This window comes from Trichechus manatus, unplaced genomic scaffold (assembly GCF_000243295.1).
Source record: "Trichechus manatus latirostris isolate Lorelei unplaced genomic scaffold, TriManLat1.0 scaffold00007, whole genome shotgun sequence".
NCBI classification, from domain to species: Eukaryota; Metazoa; Chordata; class Mammalia; order Sirenia; family Trichechidae; genus Trichechus; species Trichechus manatus.
The window spans coordinates 11,936,756-11,949,102 of record NW_004443943.1 but is presented as its reverse complement, the minus strand read 5'-3'; the positions used below and the strand labels follow the sequence as shown (position 1 = coordinate 11,949,102).

Genomic DNA, 12,347 nt, shown 5'->3' with positions numbered 1-12,347 from the left:
AATTCTGAAATTTCATTGTTAATCTTCTGAATTCTGATTGCTATCTCTCTATGGATTCTTACAGCCTGTTAAATTTGTCATTATGCTCTTCTCTAATCTTTTTAATTTCCTCTATTGTGTGTTCTGTGTTTTGCTTAATTTCCTTCCTAATTTCTTGAAGAGTTCTGTATATTAATCTTTTGTATTATGCCTCTGGTAATTCCAAGAATTTTTTCTCTTCTGGAAAATTCTTTATTTTGGGAGCTTGCTGAAGCCATCATGGATTGCCTCTTATGTGATTTGATATTGATTGTTGTCTCCGAGCCATCGATAAGTTATTATATTTATTTATTTTATGTTTGTTTACTGTGTCCTAGCTTCTTGTTTTGTTTTGATATGCCCTAATAGGCTGCTCATATGAGCTAGTTTGATTATTGGCACCTTTGAACCTCTAATGTCCTGTCACCAGGTATTTAAATCTATTACTAGGTATGTGAACTCAGGAGTCCGTCCACTCTTCCTATATGGATTCAGCTCAGGTGCCCAGGTAGATAGCCACCAAGTGTGTGGTGTAGGCTCTCACCTACAGTCCTAGACAGGCACAGGTGATTGGTGTAGGCACAGGCATCTGGTTGTAGCAGGGGGACCCACTCTGAGCAAGGCAGGGGGCTGATGGCTACCCCCGAGCATCCAGGAAGAAGGCGTGTCCCTGTTCCCTAGAGTGTGTAGGTGGGTGGGTTTTGCAGCCGGACTATGAGCACCCAATGCTATTGGCTGTAAGGACTGGGAGGCACCTCTTATTCTTGGGCCCCTATCTCAGGTGGCTAGGTGGCATGGGTGAAGCCACCAGTCCTCAGGCCCCTGATGTGGGTAGGTGAAGACCCTGCTTAATGGGCAGAGCAGTGTCAAATGTCACGAACCTGCCACTTCACAGCTGAAACAGTTGAAGTTAGAGTTCCGGTATATACCCTGTTATACTGCAGTAAATAGGGCCTACGGTGTTGAAATGCGCCCGAACAAGTCTATGCAGGGGGAAAGGTGCTCAGAGTCCGTGGATCCCTTATGCCTGTGCCTAGGCAAAGGAGGTGCCTACCCTGGGTTCCTAGTTTAGGGGAGCTGGCGATTTATTTTTTTCCCCTGTTTATTAATTTGTTCACTCTACAAGGCCGGGAGAATGGCTCTGGGTGTGTGACAGATCCTACTTCCAGCCCAGGGGACTCGGCAATTGCTGAAGCTGGTCCAGGACCCAGTGCAGAGCAGTGAGGAGGGTGGCAAATGGGAGAGAGGTTTTTCTCTAAGGGGAGTGTTTTTGATCTGCACGGTAGGCCGTATGCAAGTACTTATCTTTTGCTGATGAGGGCTGCTTCTCACTGGTTCTGGGTAGCTGAGTAGACTCTCTGGTGCTGGGTCTCTCCCCCTGTGGAAAACGCACCTCCCAAACACAGCTGCTTGCCTGCCTCACCACTCACCCATGAGCTGATCAGGCCTGAAGGGCTCAGGCACTTGCTGGGTCAGGTCTGGCAACTCCTCCGCTGCTTCTGAACTGTCTCTCCCTCCCCCCACCACTCAGTCTGGTTCCTCAACTTTACCTTAGATGTTCCCAGCTCCTAGATTGTCATATGTAATTGATTCACTTGTTTTTTCGGGTCTTTGTTGTAAGAGGGTCCACCAGAAGCATCTGACTACTCTGCCGTCTTGGCCCCGCCTCTCTTCCTCATTTTTAAAGTAAATGTCAAAACTAGCAAATTAACCAAAGAGAGTAAAGAGAATATTCAATCATAACCTCACATAAAGAGAAAAAATGTTTTCCTTTATTGTACATTAAGTGAAAGTTTACAGCTCAAGTTAGTTTCTCATAAAAAAATTTATATGCACATTGTTATGTGACCCTAGTTGCTATCCCTATAATATGTCAGCACACTCCTTCTTTCCACCTGGATTTCCTGTGTCCTTTCAACCAATTCTTGTCCTTTTCTGCCTTCTCATCTTGCCTCTGGACAGGAGCTGCCCATTTAGGCTCATGTATCTACTTGAACTAAGAAGCACACTCTTCACAAGTATCATTTTATGTCTTATAGTCCAGTCTAATATTTGTCTGAAGAGTTGGCTTTGGGAATGGTTTTAGTTCTGGGTTAACAGAAAGTCCAGGGGCCATGTCTTCTGGGGTTCCTCCAGTCTCAGTCAGACCATTAACTCTGGTCTTTCTGCTAGACTTTAAGTTCTGCACCCCACTTTTCTCCTCCTCCATCAGGGACTCTGTTATGTTCCCTGTCAGGATGGTCGCTGAAGGTAGCTGGGCACTATCTAGTTCTTCTGGTCTCAGGCTGATGGAGTCTCTGGTTTATGTGGCCCTTTTGTCTCTTGGACTAATATTTTCCTTTTGTCTTTGGTGTTCTTCACTCTCCTTTGCGCCAGGTGGGTTGGGACCAATTGATGCATCTTAGATGGCCGCTTGCAAGCTTTTAAGATCCCAGATGCCGCTCACCAACGTGGGATGAAGAACATTTTCTTAATAAATTTTGTTATGCCAATTGACCTAGATGTCCCCTGAAACCATGGTCCCCAGACCCCCACCCCTGCTACTCTGTTCCTTGAAGTGTTTGGTTGTATTTGGGAAACTTCTTAGCTTTTGGTTTAGCCCAGTTGTGCTGACTTCCCCTTAATTGTGTGTTGTCCTTCCTTTCATCTGAGATAATTCTTGTTTACTATCTAGTTAGTGAAAACCCGTCACTCTCCCTCCCCACCCTGGTAACCATCAAAGAATGTTTTCTTCTGTGTTTAAACCTTTTCTTGAGTTCTTATAATAGTGGTCTCATACAATATCTGTCCTTTTTTGACTGACTAATTTCACTCAGCATAATGCCTTCCAGATTCATCCATGTTGTCAGATGTTTTGCAGATTCATCATTGTTCTTTATCATTTCATAGTATTCCATTGTGTGACTATGCCATCATTTGTTTATCCATTCATCCGTTGATGGGCACCTAGGTTGTGTCCATCTTTTTCCTATTGTTAACAGTGCTGCAATGAACATGTATGGGTGTGCGTATATCTATTCATGTGATGGCTCTTATTTTTCTAGGATATATTCCAAGAAGTGAGATTGCTGGATTGTATGGTACTTCCATTTCTATCTTTTTAAGGAAGCACCAAATCGATTTCCAAAGAGGTTGTACCATTTTACATTCCTACCAGCAGTGTCTAAGTGTTCCAGTCTTAAACCGAAAATTTTAAAATTCGAAGAGAATACTAAATAGAATTGCGCATTTATGCATTTGAAAAAGTGATTTAAAATTGACAATTACTAGTTAATAACATATTAAATAAACAAAAAGTACTTAATACAGGAAATAGGGAGAAAAACACACGATACCGTCACAGTCCTTCCAAAAAAAAACCAAACTAAACCCGTTGCTGTTGAGTCGATTCCACTCATAGCAACCCTATAGGACGGAGTAGAACTTAGCACAAGCAAACCTACTACTCCTTCTTTTGAACCACTCAATGTTTTTAGCCTGCTAGGTAAAAGGAGATAGTTTGAACTGCTATTATGTGTACATATGCATGCATTATGAACTTCTAGTATGTATACACATACTAAACATGAAGAGCAAAAAAAAAAAAAAAAGTCTATATAATTTCTTCCCCAAAAAGACATGAACCCTGTATTAGAAGAATAATTTCCAAAGAAATTATTTGTCAGAGTATATCATAATCTCCCCTTGAACTGTGAGAAGTTTGATGGAAGGATCTGACTTTAGTCCTCTCCAAATTCCCTGACCTTGGCACCAAGCTACACTATAATGATGAACAGGTAGAAATATCAACAAATCTGTCTCAGGTATTACATCTTTTCTCATAGATAATCTAACCTTGCTTTGGATTATCTACTGAAGATTGATAAACAGGGAGAAAAGGATAGGAGGAGCACTATTTTATAGAATCATTAATTCAACAATTATTTATTCACCTCCTACTTTATGCTAGGTGGAGCCCTGTTGGTGCAGTGGGCAAGCTACGGCTGCTAACCGAAAGGTCGGCTATTCGAATCCACGAACTGCTCCTTGGAAACCCTATAGGGCAGTTCTATTCTGTCTTATTGGGTTGCTATGAGTCCGAGTCGACTTGATGGCAATGGATTTGAGGGTTTTTTTTTTGTTGTTATATGCTAAGCACTCTACTAAGCCAAACCCATTGCTGTTGAGTCAATCTCCATAGGATTTTCTTGGTTGTAATCTTGAAGGATGCAGATCTCCAGGCCTTTTTTCTACAGTGCCGCTGGGTAGGTTTGAACGTCCAACATTTAGATTAGTAGTCGAGTGCAAACTGTTTGTGCCACCTGGGAACTCTACTATTGTTGTTGTGTGTTTTCTAGTCGATTCCAACTCATAGCAACCCTGTAGCACAGAGCAGAACTGCCCTGCAGCATTTCCTAAGCTGTAGTCTTTATGGGAGCAGATCGCCAGGTCTTTTCTTCCAAGTTTGAACTGCTGAGCACTTTAACCATTGTGCCACCAGGGCTCCTCAGGGACTCTATAGACTCTGGAAATGCCAGTGGAGAAGAAAACTTAGTCTAGAAAATAGACATTAAACAAATAACCACACAAAATGAGTATGTAACTACAAAGTGGCATGAAGGTTGCTGTTATAAGAGAGTAGGCCAGGGAACTCTAAATTAGAGTTTTAGATTAGATTATTAGACGATGATTGATTGATGTAGGTTATATGATGACTTATATTAGGATAATCAGAGTGGGCCTGTCTGAGGAAGCAACGTAATGCTTAAGCTTGGACTTACAATAAATGAGGCATTGGTCAGATAAACCATGGGAGAAAGAATATTCCAGGCAACATAAACAACACCGTGGAGTGGAAAAGCGCTTGGTTTTTTGGAGGAACAGACAGAAGGTCATTGTGACTGGATCCAGTGAGTGAGGATGGTGATGGCATGAGATGGGGGTCATGTCACTCATAACCTTGTATCCCATCCTAAGGATTTTGGAATTCATCCCAAGTGTAATCAGTGAACTGATAAATATGAGAAAGGGCTACAATGCCAGAGTGCAAGTGGCATCTTGAATGACCTAGGACAGCAAGAAGGCAAGAGGGTAGGCAGCAGCACTAAAGAGAAATGACAGGCAGAGCAGACAAACCTGACCCATTTCATGGTTTTGCTAAGAAGGGCTTCCACAGTGGTTTGCTATTAATCTAGTTTTATTGCATATATCACTACTAATATAAGCCTGAAGATAGGAATTGATGTCATTCGTGGATTTTATAACAATTAAGTTCTATTATTTAGAAAATACAAATAATATCTCATTTATTGTCTTTTATTCTTGCAGCCCACCTTTCTCAGGCCCAGATCCTATGAAAACCTATAACATCATATTGAGGGGGATTGATATGATAGAATTTCCAAAGAAGATTGCCAAAAATGCTGCTAATTTAATTAAAAAACTATGCAGGTAAGCATTTCAACCACATTATTTTTGGAAAAGTCATAATTTAAAAAAAAAAAAGTAGATTCCTTATCAATTATTATTTTATTTATAGGGACAATCCATCAGAAAGATTAGGGAATTTGAAAAATGGAGTGAAAGACATTCAAAAACACAAGTAAGTGTTCTTTCCTTTTAACTTTAGGTTTCAGAGACAGTTCAGAAAACCTGAAAAGCATTTCTCCCATGGTGTCGCTTTTAAAAGCATAAGTTAGTGGCTCTATAATTGATGTGATTAGCATAGTGTTGTTAGGTGCCGTGGAGTTGATTCTGACTCATAGCAACTTTGTAGAACTGCCCCATAGGGTTTTCTAGGCTGTAATTCTAGGTTGTAATCTTTAAGGGAGCAGATCGCCAGGTCTTTTCTCCTGCGGAGCAGCTGGATGGGTTCAAACTGCCAACCTTTGGGTTAGCAGCGAAGTGTTTACCATTATGCCACTGGGACCATCCAAACAGAGAATGTAGACTAATTAGCCTTCAGAAAAAGTGCCTTTCCAGTTTTGTCTCTGAGACTTGATTTAGATACATCTGACCCTGTAGCATGTACTGAATTCACTACATTCGACTGCTCCCAGTTTGCACAAAGTAGCATTTTATCTTCGCTAGTTTCCGCGGCAGCTAACAATAACAACAGCAGAAGGAGGAAATGTGTCTTTTTTCTTTTTTCTGGAATTCTTTTCTCTTCCAGACTATTAAAAACAAAAACCTTGCGCCTTATTATACCTCATTTCCTAGACTAAAGCCAAAACATTTTTGCAGCCATTTCCATAATTTAGATAAATAACAGGAAAATAAAAATTACAACCTTTTACGACGATAGCAGCGTCTTAAATATCAGACCTCACCTATGTTGACTGAGTGTTCTGCAGCTAAACTAAGCACAAACTGGTTTTTCTTTATTAATCTGTGTGTGACATTCACAGGAAACACACATTCTAATCAAAGAAACCTATTTACCAAAATGCCTAAGAAGGTATCTAAAAGGTGGGCAGGCTTACTAAGAACGTGATGTAAGCATTTGCTAACGGTGAAAACCTTTCAAATTAAAACAAAACTGTAATATTATTTGGTCTTCATTTTCACAGAAAATCTATACATGAAATATCTTCATTTTATTAAAAAAAAAAAAGAGAGAGATGGGATATAATGGGATATGTAGAGACCAATACAGAGATGTGAAAAGATTAATTAGCTGAGGTTGTGCACTGACTCAGTGGCAAAGATAGAAAGGTAATTTTCTTTCCTGGCTTGCATTTCCTGATTCTACCTCTTTAAAATAAAATATCCTGGAAGGTACAGGATCAAGCATATTATGACATTCATTAAATTAGAATGATAGTGTAGGAACAAGGTCATACGGACATTGATGGAAATTACTAGAATAAAAAAAAGTTGGTTTCTAAATGGTATTTTCAGTCTTGACAATTAGGCTTTTTAAAATACGCACTTCCTAAAATAAGGTAATTGGAAAAATCTGCAGTTAAATAGAAAACAATTATATTTTTGTCACATTGAAAATGTTTGCTAACTGCTTTCCATCCGTCATATACATGTATTGTTGCAATGAGAAGGTTTTAGCTGAAGTGAAATGCCTTTAACTGTCTGCATGTTTTTCTTTCTTTTTGTTTTTGTCCATTTCCTAGATGGTTTGAGGGTTTTAATTGGGAAGGCTTACGAAAAGGTACCTTGACACCACCTATAATACCAAGTGTAAGTAGCCTTTCCAGTTTGTAATTGTATGACACACTTGATGGGGCTTATGTCAGTCATCAAAGAGACGTCATTTTTAAAGCCTTATCCTATGATCAGATTAAGTAAACTATAGATGTGCCACATTAAGATAATGATATATCCTAAAATCCAACGATATATGCTAAAATCCAAGCTCCAAAATAAACTAGGGACAGTTGCTCTCTATACATTTTTCCTTTGACTTTGCTAACTGTTCATTTTAACACAAACTTCTTTTATTGATAAATAAATGTTAATTTTTATAACATAAAAGATTAAACATATACAGATGTAGGCAGAAGATGAAGCTCCAGCAACCAGCTTCAACAGTTATCAACTCCTGGCAAACACTGTCTCATTTATGCTACCCACAGAGTACCTCCTCTCCTTTCTCATATTACTTTGAAGCATTCCGAGGCACAATTCCATTCTTTCAGCAGTCTCTAAAAGAAAATGACCCTCTTTTCTTCACTCAACTCTCTTTCCCTAATACATCAGGTTTTGTGTTAAGTAGCCTCCACTAAGTGAGCTAAGTGTTTCCACTGTATTAACTCGAAACAGATTTCAAGTGATTGCATTTATATTTTCATTCAGTGCTGCATCTATTTAATAACTGCTGCATCCTAATCAAGGAGGAGAGGAGTGCTCTGTCTGTGGTCCCGGGTCTTTCATTTTTACGCTTCCTCTTTATAGGACTAACTCAAGATGGCTGTTTATACAGAAACGTTTTCCCATCTTCTAGGATTTATTTCTGTGCTAATATTTACGTTCATTCACAAACAAACCAAAAATACCATTACTACATCTCACATTACAGATGTTTATCGCATTCAAGGAATTTTAATTTTAGAACAAGAGTAGAGTAAGAAACTGGGATGGATAAATATTAAACTAAGCAGAACTATTACCCTAGCCTAAATTTCAGGGCTCTTTCTTTAGGCAGTAGAAATATTTAATGGCAAATATTTTTTCCCAAAGCAAATGTTTCTAAATATTATGCGAGATGAGGAGAACTAAAGTATGCTTCATTACTTTTACTTTGACTGATGGTTTACGGAAGATAAGACTTTGCCCAGTAAATCTGCAAGAGTTTTACTTGAACTTAGAACTGGCTTTTCATTATACTTAGAGTGAAAACACAAAGTCCTTAGCATGGCCTACAAGGCCCTACATAACCTGGCTCCTACCTATTTCACCCCCCACCTAATTCCACTCTCCTCTCCTCTTAGACAGCAGCCAGTTGGCCTCTCTTGGTTATTTCAAAGCATTGAGCTCTCTCTCACCTCAGGACCATTGTGCTATAACCTGTTACTTGAACTCATCAATTCTTGGGCTTAAAAATAATGCTTTCTCAAAGAGACTTTCCTCAATCACTCTAATATACTCTCATGGCACCTTGTATATTGCCTTCATAGCAGTAAGCAAAGTTTAAAATTGTATATTGATCTTTGTGGCTATTTGTTTTAATCACACAGTTTACTCCTTACTAGGATCAAGTAACCTCCATAAGGGCACAGACCATGTCTACATTTAGTCACCACTGTTACCCCCAATACAAAGCTCAATGCCTGCTATATAGTAGACACCCAAAAAATAGTCATTGAGTAGGGACTGAATAAAGAATGAGTTTTTTTTTTTTTTTTTAAACCTAGCTTGGTATTCTACGAAACAATCAGATTCAAGAAAACCTTTTGCTAGTCCTTCTGTCTTGCTTGCAGGTTGCATCACCCACAGACACAAGCAATTTTGACAGTTTCCCTGAGGACAGTGACGAACCACCGCCTGATGACAACTCAGGATGGGACATAGACTTCTAACGTATTTCTCTTACCTGCTTCTGCCTTGCTGAAGACAGCTTTTGCTGAGACACAGCTGCCAGCAAACCTGAGGGAAAGGGAGAAGAGTAGTGCTCGGGGTCACCATGATGCCTTTGATCGATGCTGCTCCAGTAAACTACAGTGGCATTAGGACTTATTGCTTAGATGACAGTAGTGCTCTTTACATGTTTTCTGTTTGAATCTAAAGTAGCAGTTGACATGGTGGTCCTGAAGCAAAGCCTTTCACCAGTAAAGAAATGTTTTCTATTGTTGCAGTGATCTTGCTTTGCTCCGATTATAATTTGAAAGACTGTAGGAAACACTTCAATCCAGTAAGAGTCCGTACCTTGCTAGAATCATCAATAAGATCAAAGAATAATATATTAGGTACGATAGACTACTGTGATACAGAAACTGGGCTATTCCCTTTCTTCAAATGAGTGTTATGGGATATATTACTGCAAGTCAGTGTATATACCGTACGAAAGAGGACCACACACCTGTTGGTCATAGAGTTCGTGTCAAACCAGTGCTAGCAGTTTCACAATGTTATTTCCCAGCAGTGCTGATGACGAGACTGAATGTTACCTTTTCTTTCCGATAGATTTTAAAAATTGATATGATAAAAGCACAACTGCTATGGATTCTGCTGAGAACGCTGCGTTTTCACAGAGGATTGAAAAACATGCATGATATTTGTTTCTTTTTGATAAATTGGCATGATAGAGTGGGGAAAAAAGCAATTCATAAAACCATTTCATATTTTTTAAAATATTGTGCTTAAGGACGGTCCTGGAAATAAATGACTAGCAGCCAATTGGTTTTATTTATTACCTAACATACCCTCAAACTGAGGCTTAAAATATTCCCTTTTATAAAAATAAACCCTTGGGCGTAGAGTGGTGTGGGGTGGGGCGGGATTATGACCCATCCAAAAATAAAAATAAACAATATAGGTGCTATGTATATCTTTCATCTGTAAATGTCAGTGTCTGAAGAGACAACACAAATTCTAATCATTACATGTGTAGCCAGAGACTCAGTCATTTTCACTAAATTTATTAGACCAAACTCCTGTCAGATTTCACTTATACCGTGTAGTCTAGGATTGAGGGAGGAAGGTGATTAAAAACCTATTTGAACTAGCTTCTTGTCTTAGGCCTGAACCAAAAGTAAAATCAAATAAAGAAAGCACAAAGTCAAAGTCATTAAGATTTATCAGATGAGGAGTGTTACTTACGTGAGGTCAGGGAACAAGACAAGAACCTGGCCAGGTGCTGATTACCTTTTTGTGAGTGAACCAGTATGAGTCCATGCGCATGTACAAGTAGGAAAGGAGTACGGAGAAAATCAGGGACCTGACTGCTTAAAAATAAACTTTAGCTAAATAAGAACAGAAATGTTACACTCCTGAAATTTTATACTAGCCTGAAAAGACTAGATTTGAAAACATCCATCTGATTTGCTTTTTCACCTGGGGAAAAGATTCAGCACTTTAAACTGAGTTCTTTTTTGGCAGGCAGGTGGACTATTAGCTGCCATAATGAGCAGGGCCATTTGGAGGTTTTCCTGGACAAATAGCGTCATACCTATATAGACAAGTATATGGCCTTACAAGCTGTCATCCATACTCAGAACTGTGTATGAATTTGGTATATTGAATAGATGTTTGCTTTTTTCCAGTACAGAGGTGAAACAAAATCAACCAAATATAGACATTTCTGCAAAAAAAGTCAAATTAGATCATTATACCATAACCAAGAAGGCATATAATTTTTTTTAATCTGTTATACACAAGACCACTTTAGAATGTGATGTCTTATTAAAATATAGTACTAAGAAACATTTGTAGGATAAAATTATTAAGGGCAAAAATATACTAAGGACATATTATATGTAATTAGAAAAATGTTAAATGAAAACTTTGATTCTAAGATGTTATTGCTACTCTTGTGTTATTGGAGTTTTCCTGCTCAAATAATTTCTCAAAATCGGTCTATTCCCTCAAGATAATCACCGTCTTCTGCAGATTTTAGACTATAAAATTAAACATATCAACTGAAAATCTAAATTTGAACACTATTTCAGAAGCTTTATTCTTTCTAAATTGGGCTTTTAAAAATATATTTCCAGCATTATAGTCAAGGTTCAGAAATTTTTGTGAAGAAGTAGTGTGGTTTAGGCATGTTAGAGGTTTACTAGAATATTAAACTTACCTAGTCATTACATGGAGCCCTGGTGGCTCAGTGGTTAAGAGCTCTGCTGCTAACCAAAAGGTCAGCAGTTCAAATCCATCAGCTGCTCCTTGGGAACCCGATGGAACAGTTCTACTCTCTTTTATCGGGAGGGTCGCTATGAGTCGGAATCGACTCAACGGCAACAGGTTTGTTGTTGGGTTTTTTTTTTTTTTTTTTTTTTTGAGTCATTGTATAAGAGAATCTGTCCCTGCAACATTTCAAATACTCCAGAAAGCCCCAGAGATTAGCCCTTACTGTGGGTTTTGGAACTATGGTTCAGTCTAAGACAACCAATATGTACAAGTCTTCTTGAGAAGGAAGAAGTAGCATTCAGCACAATGTGATTGTAGTTTGTTTCTCCCACTTGTTACTGCATCTTTGTTCATTTCACATGTGGCATTGCATTAAGACCTCTAAAGCAATCACCAAAAAATAAAGATGAACTACATCTTCCAAGAATTACTGACAGAAAACATTCATCTAATTTTCAACATTAAATTTTAAGGAGTTAAATCTTGTCTTAATGAAGACACTAGGGCTAAAAGTCATGGTCAGCTTCATAAAGTGCATCTCACTTTATTTTGAATTTTTCATGCTCCCTCCATCTTATTACACTAAGGAACATCTGGATAAGTTAGAAGAGTGTCAACTTGTTTGACTTGTTAACTGACTTTCTTGTTAATGCTTCAAGTATGAGAAATAAAGGCTTTCTGTGTGTCTTGACTCACAGGAATACTGATAACAGCCAAGAAAAGGAGCATCATAATATTTGAGATGGATTGAATACATTAGAAAAAAAATTCTGGAAAATTGGTATAACTTATTTTTGTGTTTGTAACTTATTTCTTCTTAAGATATAAATCAGATCCATGTGGCATTGAAACAAATTTATTTCGATTATATTCTTTACAAGTGATAATTTTTATATAAAATTATGGACTATGCATGTGAATTACACATGTATAATAATACATAAATTCAACTATTGAATTATTCTTATTTCATTTCTAAATGACTGAACAGATGGTGAACTTAAATTTAAAGAAGTCAGCTACAATATTGAAAACAAGGACATTAGAAT

General features: G+C 38.3%; 1 protein-coding gene across 1 annotated transcript in view; it reads left to right on the top strand.

Moving 5' to 3' along the window:
• The window catches only part of PRKG1 (protein kinase cGMP-dependent 1), a 570,089-nt gene extending 560,701 nt beyond the window's left edge, over nt 1–9,388 (top strand). The window contains exons 13-16 of the mRNA XM_023739537.1: nt 5,326–5,448; nt 5,537–5,599; nt 7,125–7,191; nt 8,931–9,388. Of these exons, the coding sequence (XP_023595305.1) occupies nt 5,326–5,448; nt 5,537–5,599; nt 7,125–7,191; nt 8,931–9,029 (352 nt within the window). The 3' untranslated portion in view covers nt 9,030–9,388. The remainder of the gene's footprint in view (nt 1–5,325; nt 5,449–5,536; nt 5,600–7,124; nt 7,192–8,930) is intronic.
• The last annotated feature ends 2,959 nt before the right edge of the window (nt 9,389–12,347 follow it).